The sequence below is a fragment of the Podarcis melisellensis genome (genome assembly GCF_964234715.1).
Source record: "Podarcis melisellensis genome assembly, chromosome: 11".
NCBI lineage: Eukaryota > Metazoa > Chordata > Lepidosauria > Squamata > Lacertidae > Podarcis > Podarcis melisellensis.
The window spans coordinates 37769568-37790056 of record NC_138543.1 but is presented as its reverse complement, the minus strand read 5'-3'; the positions used below and the strand labels follow the sequence as shown (position 1 = coordinate 37790056).

Below are 20489 nucleotides of genomic sequence, written 5' to 3'. Positions count from 1 at the left end.
GTGTGGTGCTGTCCAAGAGTGAGAACATAGGACTGTGGTTGGAGCCTAACCACTTCTCAGGTGGGTGCAAGAAATTGGAGGCTACAGTACAGTCTTTTGGTATGTACCCAGTGGATTGTTGGGAATGATAATTGTTGAGTGTAAGGGATTTGTGTGTATGTGTGGGTAAAAGTGTCCAGGTGTAGACTGACTGAGATACCGGGGTGTGTTTGTGGGCTTCGAATTTGTGTGGGTACTAAATGAGTGGAACCTTACTTTATGATGTTTCATCTGTTGCATTTAATTTAGTTGTTTGATTTCCTTGTAAATCGCCTTTTTATGAAAAGCAATGCACAAATACTTGAAAGAAATAATAAATAATGCAATCTAAGCTGCATTCTTAACCCCACTTATATAGGAGTGAGTCCATAGAAATCAATAGAACTTACTTCTGAGTAGACATGGTTAGGATTACACTGCTAATTAATATATGAAACTGTCTGAAACTATGAAGCCATAGAAAGAATATATTTTTATTCTTTTTTTTCCCAGGGAACAAAAATGGAGAAAACATAAAATGTATGCAGTACTTGCTTTTCAAATTAAACTTTATTTACTATTTGGATAATATGAAATGTATTATTTATAAGTTTCTTATAAGCCATCCTCAGACATGAAGCTTCTGTTACTGATAAAGGTAGAAACTGAAACATTTAATAAGAATGTTTTATTAATAATGTTTATAATAATTGTCAGTTACAGTTGGATTGTACCTATTTTAGTTCATCATCAACTGTCATCAAATGCTAACTCAGATTAATAGGCTACAATTTACTCTACCGATCTTGAGAAAGAGACCACAACTACAGTCTCATACTCAGGAGAAAAGTCAGATTGGCAGAGCTAAATGGATATATCCACATATATTAAATAATATTTGGATGGCATTAAATGGCTGGACAGACTGAGAATATCAGGTTTTGTCTGACAATGCAGACAAACTACTCATTTAATAACTGTTTTCAAAGATGAAAGGCTGGAAACAAGAGTGTAAGACTAGCCTGCTGGATCAAGCCAATGGCCCGTCTTGTCCAGCATCCTGTTCTCACAGTGGTCAACCAGATGCCTGTGGGAAACCAGGGAGCAGAACATGAGTACAAGAGCACTCTCCTGTCCTGTGGTTACAAGAGCACTCTCCTGTCCTGTGGTTTCCAGCAAATGCTATTCAGAAGCATTGCTACATCCAACTGTGGAGGTAGAGCATAACCATTGTGGCTAGTAGCTACCACTATTTATAGGAATTCCAAACACCTGAATGAGATAATCTAACATTTTGCCCTGCCTAAGCAATACAGCAAGAAGCTAACAATTCAACCAGCCTATCAAGACAGCGGACGCGGGTGGCGCTGTGGGTTAAACTACAGAGCCTAGGACTTGCCGATCAGAAGGTCGGCAGTTTGAATCCCTGTGACGGGGTGAGCTCCCGTTGCTCAGTCCCTGCATAGGTACTGCTCTGGAGGGAAGGTAAACGGCGTTTCTGTGCACTGCTCTGGTTCACCAGAAGCGGCTTAGTCATGCTGGCCACATGACCCGGAAGCTGTACGCCGGCTCCCTCGGCCAATAAAGTGAGATGAGAGCCGCAACCCCAGAGTCGGCCACAACTGGACCTAATGGTCAGGGGTCCCTTTACCTTTACCTATCAAGAGAGCAGCTGCCAAGGTCAGCCTTAACATCTCTAAAGTAAGTACTAGAGTTCTATTGACTCCAAATTGCTCTACAAATAGAATTAATTAATAAAAAATATTGGGTTCCTAAAGATGATCCTTATTTAGAGTTGATTCACAAAATCAGCTCACACTGTAATTATCATGCAATAAGTTTATTGCATATGACACCTCTCTCAATACTGATTGATAAAATTTTCAAACTAGCTTATGCCAACGTCACCTAGTATGTTTTAGTCGTTTGAAAAGAAGCAGTCTATTAACCAATAGTTGCAAATCACGTGAAAAATATAGTTGGGTGAATCTATTCTCAGTTACTTCTTTCAGTGACAGTTTCAATTGTCTTTATGCATTGCATACCAGTGCATTTACATTTTCCATTATTTAATGGGCCATCAGCCAGGAGGTGAGGGGAGAATTAGCAGAAAGCAAAATATGTGGGATACAGAGAAGAAAATACCAAAGGCTGTCAGAAAAGACCAGAAAGCAAATAGGAGAGCAGATGGCTAATGCAAGCTAGGAGAAAAATTGGCTGCCAGGAAATCATGAGCTTTAGACGCCCTAAAACTCTTAAGTGATCACTTAGGGTAAGACAGACAGTTTTGTGCTCACAAAAACTTCAACAATTAAGACACTTTAGCTTTAGTAGATGGCATTCAAGGAGTGTATAGTCTTTCTGGGCAGGATATATCCAAGAAAGTGTCTCTCCTCTCATTGAAGAAAGAAAATAATAAATTTATTTCAGCAGGTCATCTAAAAGTCTAAAAGCTAGTCTAAAAAATGCAATGTCATACAACTTGAAACTAGACTGTATATTTAAAATAATAATAATAATAGGAAATGCATGTTTTGTGTTTCAAACTGCTTATTAAAAAAAGCTACTTACCTGTGACAATTGTTCTGCAAGCGGCTTTCTGTGCTGCCACATGTCTGGGATGGCCCTGGCCAGACCACAGGTAGAACTTGGCAGAAAGCATCAGGCATGAGGAAGCACTAGTATTTTATCATCTCCCTTGCACAGTAGATGTCATGTAAGAAAGTAAGGCATAGAGCCAACACCTTCCCTCTCAGAGAGGATGTTGCTCCAAGCTGAGACAAGAAACAGACTAAGTCTTAACATGAAAAGAGGAGCAAAGGCAATTTCTTAGAGACCCCTGACATCCATAACCCTCTAGAGCAGATTTAAAGACAACACAGGAAACTGCATAGGGAAGGGGAAGATGGGTAAGTCCTACTTCCGCAAGTGAGATACCACAATTGAGACTCATCAGTAGAGAACAGCTTGAATAATAATTATGGGAAAGCAACATAATTTTCTTCTTTAACGACTCCAGTGATTCTAAGTTTAACAGACTCACAAACTAAAAGTTAACTGTAGCAGACTGTCAGGTGATGGTGAGCATACAAGAGATTGCTTCCCTAAGTCTTTTAACTGCTTTCACTTGGACACCCAAAGTAATACTCTAGGTCTCTACAGAAGACCCAAATGAGCTTGCATATGTTGCACTCAGAGGGACTCAAAAATTTGCTTTGGATATCAAAGCAATTCTCAGTTGTTCTCAACCGTCACTTGGATACTCTCTATGTTGGTGCTGGATCACTGGAACTTCCACAGGGTAAAAATGATTGTTCACCATGCAAATGTACATGCCACACAAATGAAGTACATGATACACAGAAAGGTAAAACTCATTAAAGGAAGAGAGTGCATTGCCCACTTGAAGGAGAGTCTGGGCTAGGCAAGAGGACTGGCAAGGTATGGAATTAAGAGACTCCATTTAGTTAGAACTTTTGTTCTATAGTAAGGAACATATTTCTCTTGAAAAACTGTAGATCAGACAGAAATCCTATTCCTTTTCCAGCCAATGTGAGTGCTATAAGAAAGATAACCTAGTACAAAAACCAACATAAGTGGCAAGTAGAAAGCTGTTTGAAGGGTTTGCTAATGAGAGATGCTTAGTACAAGAAGGCAGTTCCACTGAAAAGTCCAGAAATGAGGCACAGGAATCAGGTTTGGCAGTTCTTTTAGAAAAATATTCCACCATGGGTATATGCGTACTGTGGTACAGAATGCTGAAATAACCCCCTAGCTGTCTTTGTAGAAGTCCAACATTCTGCTCTTCTTGAATGAGAGATGGTATAATGATATACCTTGGAGAGGATTGAGTGCATAAATGACCAGATGGAAATAACCTGTACCTCTTTAAGTAGCTGGGATGAAAAGATCAAGTCATGGTTCTGGTATTCTCAGTATTTTCCTTCTTATTAGGAAATGAACAGTACACCTTTGCAAGGGAGAATTAAAGTTGAAGAGCTAAGTCATGCATATCTCTAAGCAAGTTGTGGACTAACCAATACTCTACACAATCTAGCTATTTAGCCAGATAAGAAGTTTCAATGTAGAAATATCTGTTAGCTTTTTCTCATTCTCAAAAAGATTTTAAGGAAGATATCAATCTTTCCCCAAATTAAAACTGGTGGTAGCAGGCTATAGGTATATGGTGTAAGCTACCATTACAGTCATGGATGCAGATAAATAGGTTTGAAGCAGAGTAAGGCAAGATACTCACCATACAGAATCTGTTCTATAGTGATGAATGCAGTGCAGAGCAGATCTCTGATGTTTTTGAGCAGTATCTACTCCCAAGGCAGGTGGAACAACAAATTTGTATTAGTAGCCAAAGTCTTACACATGTTCTCCACTCACTAAGAACAGTAAGTAACACCAAAGAAAGCTTGAGCAAGAATTCCTTCAGGAATTGGAGAGTTCTGTAGAATTATGGGAGCCAATCTAATCTTAACAGCTGGACAACAGCATATTGTGCTTGTACTGAATATATACAGTAAGTATATGAAAGCAGAAAAGTATGTTAATACTGCAATATTCCAGTGTAGAGTCTCTGAGGAACCACAATGTGGCCAGAAATCTCTGAGGTTCAAAGAGTCAGTTTCACTGAGGTGCTTTAAAACCCACTTCCCTTCTGAGGTTTTGGGCTAGATAGATCTGGATCTTCTTCACTAAATTCAGAATGAATGCCTAAGCCCTGCAGAATATCCTCTCCAACAATTCAATGTTCACAACCAGCTGTAGAGGAATATGAAATGTGGGAAAAGAGGATGAGCAACTCTGGATTATGATAATTATCCTGGGCAATACGATCTGTCAGTTCTAGGAATGCATATTTATACATGGCACCTGCCCCCCACCATTGCCATTTTACTAGTTCTGATGCAGAGATAGCCTTAAGGTATTCACTAATTCCAAGTTCAAATCTGAGGCAAGATCTGTTGGCCACTGAGCTCTTCTCTCATGCTCAGTATGTCAGAAATGCTTACAAGAGTTTTATAGGAGTACAGCACAGAAGAAGAAAAAGTGAAGGGAAATAACCTGAACCAACAAAACCAAATGCAGCATAAGAAGTTAAGGAAAAAGATCTTCATAATTGTTTCCTTAATTTCTTACGTTGTGTTAAAACAATAGTGTTTCTGGAGCAAGTGCAAAGGGAGGAGGCTAGAGCTGCCCAAGAAATTTCTAGATAGTTCTACCTGTGGCTTCTACAGACACATTTCCATACATGGGGTAGCACAGCGAGACCACAACAAAGAATCCTAAGCACTACTAAAAATGCTTTTTAAAAAATAAAATCCTAAATTTTGTTGCTTTGTTAATTATTGTATGTTCAGTTACAGAATAAATTAAGCTTTGCATTCTGGAAACTCTTCTACAAACATTTAATTGTTATCTCTTTTTAGTTATCTCAGCATACATTTCTGGTTCTTGCACAACCTGGAAACAATTGCATGATAACTTGAATTAAAAGTCATTCCAACTCACCCCCTTTTCAATGCTCCCAGTCTGGCAAAGGGTGCCCTCAGCTGCTGGAATACTGTTGGTAACACAGCGGTTACTTTTGCTGAGACACCAAAGCTCTCTACACACTTCCTGGGAAAGAAGGCAGAAGCAAGTTGTTCAGAATAACTGAATAAAATTGGTTCAAATGCTCCTTAACACACAAATTGTCGTCAAAATGCATTGCTCTCTCTCCATAGAAAGAAACAGGCTGAAATATATTTGAGAATATTCATTAATATGGACCAATTCACATCAGCTTCCTATAAAACAGAGTTATTGTAAATTAAATCCTGATTTGATTTACCACATAATAAAACTGTCTGAATCATTTACCATAAGCCTCATTAACATTACACTCTTGTTGGGCTGTGTGCAGAAAGACAATCTTGGGTAAGTGTGGTAGTACTTTTGTGATAAACTGGGCAGATAAATGGTTTACCACACACAAGTCCAAAAATACTTGTGTGACTTGGCCTTGAATATTCTGTCATCAAAGTCTGAAACTATCAATATAAATCTGGAATTGTGTACACAGTTACTCTTTCTTCCAGGGGCACCGTTTGCATGTTCCTAATGCAGATTCTTTAGAAGAGCAGGAAACTCCCATTTTAATGGAGTGGCAATGAGATTGTCTACTGCCTAGCTGCCTAGCTACAGCAGCTAGGCAATGAAGGGTTTTTAGCACACGAGATACAGAAACCACCCACTTTCCTCTCAACTATGCAGATCCATTCCCACCACTAGATAAATATTTAATTCCTTTTACCTTGACAGTCTGGGCACTGTCTTCAACCTCAGCAGATGAAGACTAAACTTTCCCAGTCTCCCTATGTACAAATCCCCTTTACTCACCATACATAAATTATTAGTAATCACACTAGGGTAGAATGTCTGGTATAGCAGCTTGGATCCCACAGCATTGTGCAAAGAAAGTGAAACATCCTCCTTTCAGAGCACAGTGCTGGGGAGGGGGAAACATTCTGCGGGATTTGCATCCTGTCAGAATCATTCTTACTGACCTTTTGCTGCAGATTTCCCCCAGGAAGCTCAGAGGTACTGCAGAATCTTCCCACACTAACAAATCAGGAAGGAAAAAAAAAACAGAACCCCCACGGATGACATTCACTTTCCACTGTGGCTCCAGCAATAAACCTATGAAAAACCTACTGTGAAGACCTGCAAGCATGATCAGTCATCCTGGAATAACAACTCCTCAATTCACTTCAGGCTCTGATTTATTAATGCAATCAAAGAGTTGAAAGGGAATCCACACCACATGAAAATATGGGGGGCTGCTGACTATAGCTGCCATTTGTTCATCTTGCAGGCCTCCTGTGCTTTTAACATCTACATAATAGGCAGAAAATTTGACAGATGTGTCATTTCCCATATGTGAATGCAAGGTTGGAGAAACATTCTTCTGCTGATTTTTTGCAATCATGCAAATGTTTAAAAGTATAGCAGCCTTTTCAGGAAAAAGGTAGTGACCTTATATTGACTCATCTCTTTTTTGCCAGGATAAGTGATAATTCAAACAAAGCAGGGTTTAAATCTAGGATACATGGAGTTCATCGTTCCACACACAAGCAAGGTAGTCAGGAAATGTGTGTGGCAAAATATTGCACACTTTATTATACATTTCCATTCAGCAGTAACTCCCACTAAGTGGATATTACTCCTTGGTAAGAGGTTATAGTATTGCAGCCTTAGAGTCCTTATACTTGTAGTCCTGAGTCTGCAGTAACAAGAAACTAAATACACGTTGTGTAACCAAGTCCTTAATTGTTTGCATCAAAGAGTTTACCAAAAAATACTACCACTGAACCTTTGAAGCATAGTTCCAGTTACAGATAGGTAGCCGTGTTGGTCTGCCATAGTCAAAACAAAAAAATTCCTTCCAGTAGCACCTTAAAGACCAACTATGTTAGTTCTTGGTATGAGCTTTCGTGTGCATGCACACGAAAGCTCATACCAAGAACTAACATAGTTGGTCTTTAAGGTGCTACTAGAAGGAATTTTTTTGTTTTGAAACATAGTATGCATTGTGCTTATTAAAAGTAATATTATATTTGCTGATGTATGTACTCTTCTGTTCTCACCCAATTGAATAACGTGAATTCTTTTCCACACAAAAAAATGAATTCAAAGCACACAGTTCCTTTTTATGCCTGCACAAGCTAGATCAGTAACCTCCCACCATTTGTCCAAGGAGCTTGGAATGGGGTAGACGATTCCCAAATGGTTATTTCAATCCTGACCAGGGTCAAACCTGGATATGGACCTATATCAGGGACCACCAGACTATTCCTTGGTAAACTGATGACTGAAATGTCTAGCAACTGAGAATAGTTAACCCCTTTTGTAATAATATTCTAGAGAATCTAGTTGATTTTAGTTCTTTGCTACAACATTGTAGGAAATCTTTGAGAAACCACTTTCTACATCCTTCGCCAAACCTTTATTAGACATTACAAGTATAGGCCGTCACATCCATATATAAAAATTTAAAATATATACAAATAAACAGCCATGTAAAATATATAATGGGGATTTTCATTGGGATTTCTTCCTGCTAAATAGTGCCATTCACCACTCCAAGACAAAAACTCAGCCACTCTTGCAGTAACTTCCGATTTAATGTCAGACAGAATCTGATATTTTCGTTGTGCTGTGATGTTAGACTACCCAAAAAAAGAGGATAGCATGCATTTGCATAGCTGTTTGTACAATGGACAGTGGAAATGAATATGTTCTACATTGTCTGGCACATTCAAAGAACATCCTCAATGTCTATCATTTCTGGAGATGTTTAAACATGGACATGCCAATCTCAAGACTCGACCATGCAAGTAGGAACAACCACTGTAATGCTGTCCCTGTAGCAGCCATCTTGAACAGGTGTTCCGATATCAAAAGCCGCTGTGAGACGAAGAATAACAGGGCCACCCTACTTGCATGGTCGAGTCCTGAGAATGGCATGTTCATCCCATGACATGCTACAGGGTTTTGCAGGACATAATTTTGTCCCCAATGCTATTTAACATCTACATGAAGCTGTTGGCAGTGGTCATTAGGAGTTTGGGGGCATGGTGTTTTCAGTATGCTGAAGACACACGTCTCTATTTCTCCATAACATCTGAATCAGGAATAGCAGGGCAAGCTCTGTACCAGTGCCTGAATAGTGGACTGGGTAAAAGCTAATATACTAAGTCTGAATTCTGGGAAGATGGCGGCTTTGTGAGTAGGTGGCTCCCATTATTTATTACATTTCTATCCCAACTTTTTTCCCCCAAGGAGGCATACATTGTTTTCCCCCTCCTCATTTAATTCCCACAACAACCCTGTGAAGTAGACCAGGCAGTGACTGGTGCAAGGTCACCCAGTAAGCTTCATGGCTAAGTGTAGATTTGAACCCTGACCTCCCCAAGACTTAGTCCAACACTAACCACTACACCACATTCACTCTCTTCCTAGTCCAGAAGCTAGGCCAGCTGCCTTTTCTGAAGAAATAGGTACATAGCCTGTGTTACTCCTTGATAAATCTTTGTCATCAGATGCCAAAAGTGATTTGTGTCGCTAGCACACAAATGGCCTTATATGTAGCCTTTTAGTCGCTCTGTCTGGTACACCAACTATCTGGATCAGAACAGCCTGGCCACTGTAATCCACTCACTGATAACCTCATGACTGGGTTACTGTAATGCGCTTTATAGGGATGCGGGTGGCGCTGTGGTCTAAATCATAGAGCCTAGGGCTTGCCGGTCAGAAGATCGGCGGTTTGAATCCCCACGACGGGGTGAGCTTCCATTGCTCGGTCCCAGCTCCTGCCAACCTAGCAGTTCGAAAGCACGTCAAAGTGCAAGTAGGTAAATAGGTACCGCTCCAGTGGGAGGGTAAACGGCGTTTCCGTGTGCTGCTCTGGTTCACCAGAAGCGGCTTAGTCATGCTGGCCACAGCTGAGCTGTATGCTGGCTCCCTTGGCCAATAAAGCAAGATGAGCGCCGCAACCCTGGAGTCATCCACAACTGGACCTAATGGTCAAGGGTCCCTTTACCTTTTGATGCGCTTTATGTGGGGCTACCCCAGGGCAAAGACCAGAAGAATTGTCTATAGTAGATAGTAGTGTTTAGCTTTGTTTAGAGACAATAAACACTTTGTTACTTTGTGTGGGAGAGTTTTCCCCTTAACACCAGGGAAGAAGCAGTTCTGTTGGGAGCAGGAAATTTCTGAAGTCTCTACTGATGTTCCACATACTGTACTCTGCCGATACATCACACTGGTTGAAGTGTGATGAACGGCCAAGTGACTTCCACAGGTCACCAACACAAGATATTATAAGGACCACCTGAACCCTTATTTCCCACATCACTATGTAGGATATATCCTTATATCCAACATCAGAAGAAGCATGGTTCATTGTCTCCCATATCTCAGAAGTCCAACTGGCCTCAACGGTTTACTGTTGCCACTCCCACACTGTGGAAAGCTCTACCAGCAGATTCATCAAGCATCTTTGCTGTTTAGACATCTATTGAAGGCTTCTCATCTAATACAGTGTGATATATACATTGTACTTTTACGATTCTGTCATTCTTCCCCTGCTCCCAATTTTGTGTCTTCTAATTCAGTGTCAAACACTTTTATGCTAATTTGTTTAATATCATTTGTAAGTTGTTTCTCTCTCTGCTGAGTTTTTACTGTTCAATACAGTCTTAAAAGGAAATACATTGTGTGGTGCAATAATTTGCATAAAATATTGTATTGAAAGCCCAGAAGAAAGTGAAAAAGTTGCCCATAAGTCTCATATTTACATTTTCATTATAATTTTTAAGACTAATATTGAAATAAAAAATATGGCTGTATTCACAGGGGTGTAATTAGGGGTTGGCTAGACTGGCCACTGCCAAGGGGGCAGGCCCAAAGGGGCACAAAAACCATATCTCTCCACTCTGGCTTGCAGTGGCTAGGAGCAAGCCTGCCCATCTGCATGCTCCTTGGGCTGTTCCCCCACTGCTGTGCCAAGGAATTTAACACCGGTATTTAACACCGGTAAAATTGGCAAAAATGTACAAAACAAGGGAAAATAAGTGTTGGAAATGTAAAGAAATGGGAAATATAAGTGTTTAAATGGGATACATGACGCCTTTTAGTAAGATTTTCAAATTTAAAAGTTAAAAAAAATTCTCTTTTCATTTTGATCTTGGAGTCTTCTGAAGAGTTTTGTTTTAACCTTCTTATTTTAACTGATGGCTATGCAGAAAACTTTATTGGCAGCAAAAACTAAGTCACAATTCAGTAAGTTACTTTTACATTTTAAACCAATTACCATTTGGAAGTTTTCTTTTATAAAGATATAAATAAATAATATGTGCTTTCTAATTTATAGACAAGTTCAATATTAAAACTGTAGTTTGCCCTTTCCCCCTTGACTATGCATTTTCATTCCTATTATTGTATCAGTAACACCTTGGAACAAATGTTTCCAATAATCTAGTGTGAAAATCACATGAGAACACTGGCCTAGAAAGGTCATACCCAGAGTCAGTATCAGCAAGGATGCTTATGTTTTTGAATTAATATTAGTTGACCCAATAATCCCAATTCCAGGTTCTTTTGTTTTATTTTTTGGCATCCAAAGAGTGTTAAGTATAAATTCATTCCCCAACTTCAGATAGTTCTTAATATTACTTTCTGAATAACATAGTGAAAAACCTGCACTAGTAAGAGAAGCAAGATCTGAAACCTAATAAATCAGTTCAAAATCAGCACCTGCATTTTTATTACTTAAAAGCGAACAGTTCTCTGAAAAATATGGGCAACTATAGTAAAAACATAAACTGAAGCTGTGGCCTTTCACAAGATCAAGACAAGATAGATGACAACCTGTAACGGTGTATCTTAGGGCTCCATGACTTCAGTTTGGAATTCGGATGCTTGTATTTGCAGTAAATTAAAGAAAGCTGAACCCATCTAGAGAAAAAAAACAGCAAATCAAATTATCTTCCTTTTGCCTATATGTTATATATGATGGAGCCTTTTTTCTGTATGTCATGCAGAATTAAACATATAGGCATCTTGAAAATATACATCTAAATGATCCTGAATAATAATAAAAGAACAACACACCTTAGTGTAAATTTAAATGCATGAAGATCAACATGCTGCGATGTTTCCAAAATATAATCTAATCTAAATAAAAAAATTATACAAAATAATATTTTTAATATTCACAATACTGAGAAAAATAAGATGAAAATACATTGATAAACACATTGTAATGAATTTAGAATTTTACTGTAATATAAATTCTATTTATATTGAAATAACTCAACACATAATTCCTTCAGCGTGTGATAATAGATAATATGCTGCACCTCTTGATGAGCATTTGTTAAAACAGAGCTTAGATTCTGATTGCCAATTCAGAGCTGCATAAATGTCCAGCTATAATATTTCCACCCTCATTTTGTTCATACTTTTATCATGATTATATGAGGGTGAGTATTAGATATGTATGAACCACAGAAGGTTCAACATGTTTGATTAGGTTCAGATAAGCACCCAAAAATTACAAATCTTAATGCTCCATTTTCAGAAATGCTCATTATGAAGCGGTGCAGCATGTTATCAATTCATACATGCTGAAGAAATTATGGTAACTTAAACTCCTATTGTATAGTATATTATATTCTCATCTTATTTTCCTAAATATTGGGTGCTTATCTGAACTTTACCAAATCTATGAACCTCCCACCTATCACCTGTAAAAGATACTTTTTCTTTCAAATCCACAGTCCATGTCCCACTTGCCAACTAGCATCTGAACCTTCTCCTGCATTGTCAGCCACTATTCCTTCCACTTACTGGAATCAAAACCAGTATCAAAATTTCAAAGGCTCTGTTCCAGACTCTCATTACAACTATGTATTACATCTGCAGACTCTGTTTCGTGCTTTTAAAGATAGCTAAGATAGAAAGAAGTGTGCATTAACAATGCCTTAGCAACAGCCTGAAAGATCAGGGTTAGAAGATGAATAGCAAAGTTGAAAAGAAAGAGACTACTAGGCATCAGAAAAGAGAACTCAACATGTGGATCTCAAGTAAACCAATCATTTAGTTGGAACATACTTCAGAAATAAATCAGATGGCCCATAATCTTCTGGCTATTTAAAGAATGAACTGGCAAACCTTTTCTCAAGAAAAGCCCAAGGCACCTCTAGATAGAGGCAACCTATGCAAAAACCTGTATTACCAAAAGAGAAATAGCTCTATAAGCTTTGTTTACAAAATGCATTACTTTAAAATGTGTCCTTCTGGCCAGAGACTGGGTGATTCAGAACCATGGATCCAGTTTGTCACTCTGCACCTGACTCCTATACACGTTCATCTTGCACTGCAATATCAGTGTTTATAGAAGCATTTAAACACTGAAGCAATTATTGACAATAGTGCAGCACCTGAAGCAGTTGGAGTATACAATTAAGATAGATGCCCCACCACTCACTGGATTTAAATTGTGCACAAGACTACAGTCGTACCTCGGAAGTTGAACGGAATCTGTTCCAGAAGTCCGTTTGACATCCAAAACGTTTGGAAACCAAAGCACGGCTTCTGATTGGCTGCAGGAAGCTACTGTAGCCAATTGGAAGCTGCGGAAGCCCTGTTGGACATTCAGCTTCCAAAAATAGTTCACAATCACTTCCAGGTTTGCAGTATTCAGGAGCCAAAACATTCAAGAACCAAGCTGTTCAGAAACCAAGGTACAACTGTATAGTATTCTGCAACAGACATTACTGTACTGATGAATACTGCATTTCCCTTTCAATTTCTAAGCACAGTAAACAGAGAATTAAGACATGGAAGGACAGGAATATCTCTGCTTGTCTGTTGTATCCCACTGTTTTCAGAACATTTTCCTTATTGCTAATTATGTGAAGTACTCTTTCAGTCTTAACATGCACCTCAATTGATGGGCTTCACATGTTTTCTTCACTTCAGAAGCAATCACTTCAGAAGCAATGGCTGGCATTTAATTAAACTTTACTCAGAGTAGACTCATTGGGACTAATGAGCATGACTAAGTTAATTTCAATAGTTAAGTCCATTAACTCTGGGTAAATCTTAGTTGAATAGTACCGTTTTACAATTTTAAAAAATTGTCAATTGTGCATCGAGGGACTCAAAAGACCCAGCTTTTGGCATTAGTGTACAAGCAGAAAGAGAATATATGCTATTCATGGATTTCAGAACATGTAAGCATATACAAATATACATTTGAAGCTAATATCAACTTTCTACCAGTGGTCTATAACAGGTAGACTAATAGTAGTACAAAATACTAATTATCTAGTATCTAATACCAACTCAGCACTAGCAGAAAGTAGCAGAAAGTTTGAGAAAGTCTATTAGCCTATGAATTGTTAATGAATTTATTTTCTCCCAAGTACCAATTCCTATTGACTTGCTTGCTCTTGCTGCTTTACTATAGTATAAGGGTTGGATATTTTTTAAAAACACATTGCAGCAACTGAAGACACTTCCTGCAAGCTGTTTTTACTCCACTGGAGAAAATATACAAATACCAAGACTAGGGAAAATGTACAAAATATAAGATCATAAAAGAGCCAGTTGAATCAGGCCAGTGGCCCATCTAGTACAGCATTCTGTTCTCACCATGGTCACCCAGATGAATATGGACCTGAGGGCAACAGCACATTCCCCATCTGTAGTTTCCAGCAGCTGGAATTCAGAAGCATACCACCTCTAGCAGTGGAGGTGGAACAAATCCATCAGGGTTAGTAACTGTCAACAGACTCTCCCAGATCATGCCTTGTCTCTGCAGGCCACACACTTCCCACCAGGCTATTCTGCTCACCAATCCTGTTCCATGTCCAACTTGAGTGTTTTTGTATGTGCCATTGAAATGTGATAATGCCTCTTGCTTGCCTGAAGAGATGTATGTGGGGTGTGTGTGTGTGTGTGTGTGTGTGTGTGTAAACCTCTGGCGTGTGTGGTTGGAATGTAGACTACTGTACAACTGACTCACAACCATTATTCATTCACTTTTGCTTCTCGACCGGGCCACTTGTGGCTCTAGCTCTATGAGGCATGCAGCTCTCAAAATGCTGCCCATAGGGGAATACAGCCTTCAGGCTGAAAAAGGTTCCCCACCCCTTCCATAGACTAAAGATAGAATCCGCTGCTTTGCAACAGAACCACACATAACGCCCTAAAACCTCTGCCAAAGTGGTCCACAAGATCACAAGGACTCACAGGTGGGCAGAATGGCTCGGAAACTCCTATGCATCATCAAAGAACCTTAGTCCACAATTCTTTGGAGCCCACCCATTAAACAAAGCTACACAATGTTGTCAACACAACAATGAATAAATGAGAAGAGGCTAAAGAAAAGTATGATTTGCTCGCTCAACAGCAACATACACACTACCAATTCTCCAGCACAAATCAAGCATAATATACCTTATATACATCATTTAGTAAAAAGAAATGTCTTCAAACCTTCTGATACAGAATGCACTCTAAAAATGTGATGACTATATACAGAGAAAAGAATGAAGGAGAGTACCAAAGCATGTGCGCTGGATATAAAGAGATTGGGAGGGGAGAGAAGAGGGGGAGGAGGGGGAGCTTAAAGAGAAACAATAAAGGCCTTTGCTGAGAAATCAAGAATGGGAGACCTAACCAGCCAGCCAACCACACACAACTTTTAAATCCATCACGGTATGTATGAGCTGCCAAGAGTCATCCCAAAAATAATATTGTACTTATCACCCTAGGGATACTAAAATGAATTCCCTTTGTAATACTGCTTTAAAAGAACTGATTAGTGCAAGTGATTAGGTATATATTATATTATAATTACATTGCATTATAGTTTTTTAAATAGCCTTGGCTAATTCTATGTCTTAATTATTTTATTTTTAAAGTACACAAAATAATATGTAACTTGGCTCAAAAGTCTATAAAATGTACTTTTTAATAACTTTTTCATTTTTAAACCCAGCTGATGATGGGGACTATAGAATCAGTATAACTGATGCTTAAGCCTATAAAAATGATGTTATCAGTGTTCTGAACTACAACATGTCATTTATATTATTTTAAGCTATTTTAAAGGGCACATATTAATATTACTATCATCATCATCATCATCATCATCACTGAACAACAATACTCTTATTAAACAGGAATATCTCCCTATAAATTTTTTTCTGTGAAACTCATTTTTATTAACAGGAGTAGTAATATCATTTCTATTCCTTAATATTAGGATACAATAAATTAAATAGAATACTCATAAAAAGTTTAATTCTAATATTACAGTAACATGACTAAAAACTCAGTTGAATAGTATAATGAAAGACTTGAAATTTTTAGTATCTTATGAACCTTTTCTACCAGACATTAGCAGCAGCTTACAATTAAGCAAGGAATCAGGAATGTGTGCAATGAGTTAGCCAGGGCTTTGAGATCATCCACTTGATTTTGAAGGAATTGCTCAATTTATTTTTAGCCAAACATTTGGGAACAGAATATACACAAATGTCTCAAGCAAAAGATGCAGCATAAACACCTCTTGTTCCTTATTTAAAACAGTTTTACAGTGAAAATTATTTATTGAAAACTATGTCACTAATAATTGTATCTAACTAAACATTTATGACATGAATATATACAAATGACTAAGCAGGATACGTAAGACTTCTTACCCCATATTTACACTGACGTGACGTTGCTCCATACTGGAAGCGACATTGTTCATCAGCATCATACACCTGACCTGGTGCCACTGCAGGATAAAGAAAGTCACGCTTCGGAGGCTCATTATCAAGGCAGGTACCACGGCCAGAACTGTTCAACACAAAGAACCAAAGAAATTATGAACACTATAAAGTGTTATCACCGCTAAAATATGTATCAGGATTCTGTTGTGTAAAACAAGTGTTCCAAATAAACATATCCAGTAGTGATGATACAGTTAAACTGCAGAATTTTTATTTATCTACCTGCACTGGTATGCTTTCGAACTGCTAGGTTGGCAGAAGCTGGGACAGAGTAACGGGAGCTCACTCCATCACACTGATTCGAACCACTGACCTTCTGACTGGGAAGCCCAAGAGGCTCAGTGGTTTAGACCACAGCACCACCCACATCTCTTACCACAAATGCAGAATAACTTATGAAAGAACAGAAAATAAGTGCAATGCTATCTTACAAATGTCAACCAAAAAAAAAGTTCAAAGACCTCTTAAGAACATAAGAGCCTGCTGGATCTTGCCACTGGCCCATCAAGTTCAGCATCTTGTTCTCGCAGTGGCCAACCAGATGCCCGTGGGAACCCACAAGCAGGATGCAAGTACAACAGCACTCTCCCCTTCTTTGGTTTCCAGCAACTGACTCAGAAGCATTATTGCCTCCAACTGGGGAGGCAGAACATACTCTTGGACACATAAAATGAGCTGCACAATTATTTGGACCCTAGCCTTTCATATAGAATTGTGTCCCACTAACAGACTACAGTCTGACATACTTGAAAAGTGCTTTATAATGGGTTGTATCCACTGCTGCACTGCTGGTGCCTTCTGCTGATGTAATCATCATCATCATCGCACTAGCAGAAGGCCAGTGGTGTAATAGTGGCTACAGCCCAATGGGACCTCCAATTCATCTTCTTCCCTCGCACCCCCTCCCCAAAACCTGCTCCTGAGGGGCAGAAGGGACAGGAAAGGAAGATGTTCTGTTGTGCACACTGAAATCCATCGAGTCAGTGGAAATTCAGTGTCGGATACAGCCCAATCATTTTTATTCTTTCAGCCTTAGAACATTTTTTATTTTATTTTTACAGGTGAACTCTGGTGGGAATAGATTGCACAAGTGAGTTGACAGCAGTTTTCAGATTTGAACCCAAATGTCTTTGGATTTGCATTCCAAAGTTCATTCTTAACATTATGATGTACTTGGGCTTTTGTTCAGAACTTGAGGCTAGGTTGGCTTAAATCCTAGGCTTTTTCCATAAATGGGATTTAGGATGTATTTAGAGCATTCAATATTAGCTCTTCATAATATATAGTGCTAATTAGAGGGGAAATAGATAGCCTGAATGCTCACAAGATAACTAAACTTAGAATGAATTAATAGAATAATTGGAGTCACAGATCTGCTTGAATGCATTTAAAAGAAAAATAAGACTTCCTTTGAAATTATACGTTGCACTTAATAAGGTTATAAATATAAACATGCTGAGAGGGGGAGAAAGCTCCACTGAACACATTAGGACTTACTTTTGAATAGACATGCAAAGGCTGAGCTATAATTATATTTACTAGTTTCTGTATAGTCAACAGTATGCACAAAACAGAACAGATGCTTTTTAAGCTTGCATTTACACATGTATTATTAGAGGGGAGGTGTCTACATGACCAATGCTCATTCTGGCTTGTTCACATAATGCTAAACTATGGTTTATGATTAGTTCTGACAATATGGAGTTGTTTTACTGACTTCAATTTTACAGAGCATTTTAAGCCAAAAAGGTCAGCCGTCAACACCAAAAGAGTAACATACATATAAACAGAATCTAATAGTCTTTATACCTAACAATTACTGCCTCAGATAACTAGTCATTTCAATCGAGACCCAAACTAAAGAGGCATCATTTCAAAAAGAAACACCTTATCCAGGCACCTGTACTTGAAAATCTAGTGGCCAAAGCTCAAAACTATGGGATGCTCTGAATAGCTACCAAACCCCAAATAATCATTTTACAACATTATGACTGCAAATATGCATACTGTAGTTTCCAAACTATATATCATATGCAAAATAAATCAGTCATAAATGGAAACTACTCAACAAAATTAGCCATTCAAATAATCTAACATTAGTGCCAGTGTTTTCCTAGGTTATAATTTTAGTGGGAGTTATGGAAGTAGTAAATACAGACCAGGGGTGGCCAACCTATGTCTCTCCAGATGTTGTCAGAATCCAACACCCATCAGCATGACCTATGGCCAGGGAAGATGGGCCTTTCAGTCTTCAAACATCTGGTGGGCCACAGGTTAAGCCAATCCTGATCTAGAGTAACTATTTTTTTTTTTGCAAAAATAGCCAAAAAATACTTGCAAATTAATCAAACACATCTGCATCCTAGATCAACACAGAGGAACACATACATGAAAACAGTGATTAGATAACTGAAGGCTGGCTCATTTATGAGATGTCCCTACCATATTCACTTGGGAAACATCTAGGTCCACTACTAGATTTGCAGCTAAGCCAGCTAGTGGTTTGGAACCATCATTTGTGATTGCCAGTGCCTCCAAGTTGAGGTGTACACATGGTGCTCCAATTTCTGCAACAGAGGTGGCTTGAAAAAGATGGGCTCAAGCCCCACCTCTAACATGAACTCATTATGTCATCTTAGAGAAATTGCTGCCTCTCTGCCAGGGATCAACTTCATAGGGTTACCACAAGTATTAGCACAATAAAAATTGTTAAAATATTTCACAGATTAAAAGTACTATACAAATTGTAATTAAAAATAAAATTAGGAGCTATGAGAAGTTACATTTTATCTGACTATTCATAGAATATATTACATCTGTCAATATTATTTGGTATAGTGATAGATGTAACAAGCCTCTAAAAGATCTTATAAACTATGAGACTAATTAGTCAATTCCAGTATTTATTTGTAAATTAATATAAAATTTGAGTAGACACCAATCTCCTACATCATTATTACACCACGTTTGCAAACAGTCATTAGGATTGTATCAATAGTGTTGTATTCTAATTATTATCTAACAAGGGGCCAGGGAAATGCAGAGTAGCAAATTCTCCTCTACGCTGGGAGCTCTGGGGTAGAGTGGGTACTTTTATATTTTTGCCATGTCAGGTTGGAATAGCTAAGGGGCCCAAGGAACAAACCCCTTGGGGAATCCCTGGTGCTTTGAACCTAGCAGCCAATGCCTCACCCTGAAACACCTTTTTGTGGAGTAAGTTCCACTGGATTCAATAAGACTTACTTGGAAGAAAACATGGTTGGGATTGTGCTGTTAGATGGCAGCACTGTTGGCTTTGACTGAGTCAATAACTTGGGTGAAGCTGGACCACTGTATCAAGGCACTCCTTCTTTCCCCTTTGTTCCCATTTCTTCTCCCTAATCAGCACTGTCAAATATGACAATGATAACCATCTCTTTGTTGGAAGAGATATACAGCAGTAAATGGTAAACTCACTGCTATTAGCCAACATTTATGGATTAGGTCTCATGGGTAAATATTTTCTTTATTGTTGTACATTCACCTCAGCAGGGTATGGTGGAGTGTGAAGTTTTTCAAGAATCTTATTATCTCTCTTCAGAGACTACTTACTCTAAAAAACTGGTGATATAATCCCTGCTGCAGGCTGACCATGAGAAGGGGTTGGTGTTTGCTGTAATGTGAGCTGCCATAAGTTTTGCGGCTTCATGACCTTTGGTCCCACAAGAATTTCCAATTCCATCATGGTTCATACCAAAACTGTCCAAAAGAATAGGAAGAGGAAGGGGGAAGAGTCCATTATTTTTATATGGAACAGAACTTTAACATAATATTTTCACATACTTAATATACTTATATATACTTAATATACTCAGTGAACAGGAATTAAACAATGGGCTATATATGTTGTCTAAAAATGGCTGGCATAGATGTTTAGGTTAGAGGCCTTACACAAACATAACACAGTATTGCTATTGCTATATTTCTTTCATAATAGGACTTCTAATTACTTTACTTTGGTTCATTCTAAGTATTTTGCTACATTTAGTAGCCTCAAAATGTGGGTACACCCAATAAGATTCAAGCAATATAAAATTGTCACTAGTAGTCACCATGATTAATAAAAGGAAAACATTAAGAAGCTTCCAT

The 20489-nt window shown here is 38.5% G+C and overlaps 1 protein-coding gene across 13 annotated transcripts in view; it reads right to left on the bottom strand.

Moving 5' to 3' along the window:
- ADAMTS6 (ADAM metallopeptidase with thrombospondin type 1 motif 6) overlaps positions 1–20489 on the bottom strand; it is a 113819-nt gene that overhangs the window by 37761 nt on the left and 55569 nt on the right. For 11 of the 13 annotated variants that reach the window (XR_014172918.1, XM_081930280.1, XM_081930287.1 and 8 more), the window contains 3 exons: positions 19953–20099; positions 16287–16428; positions 5539–5646 (listed from right to left, as the gene is read on the bottom strand). Coding sequence is in view for 12 of the 13 variants with exons in the window: in XM_081930280.1 (XP_081786406.1) it covers positions 5539–5646; positions 16287–16428; positions 19953–20099 (397 nt within the window). In the remaining variant the exon portion in view is untranslated. The remainder of the gene's footprint in view (positions 1–5538; positions 5647–16286; positions 16429–19952; positions 20100–20489) is intronic. The other 2 variants (XM_081930289.1, XM_081930288.1) reach the window with 2 other exon arrangements.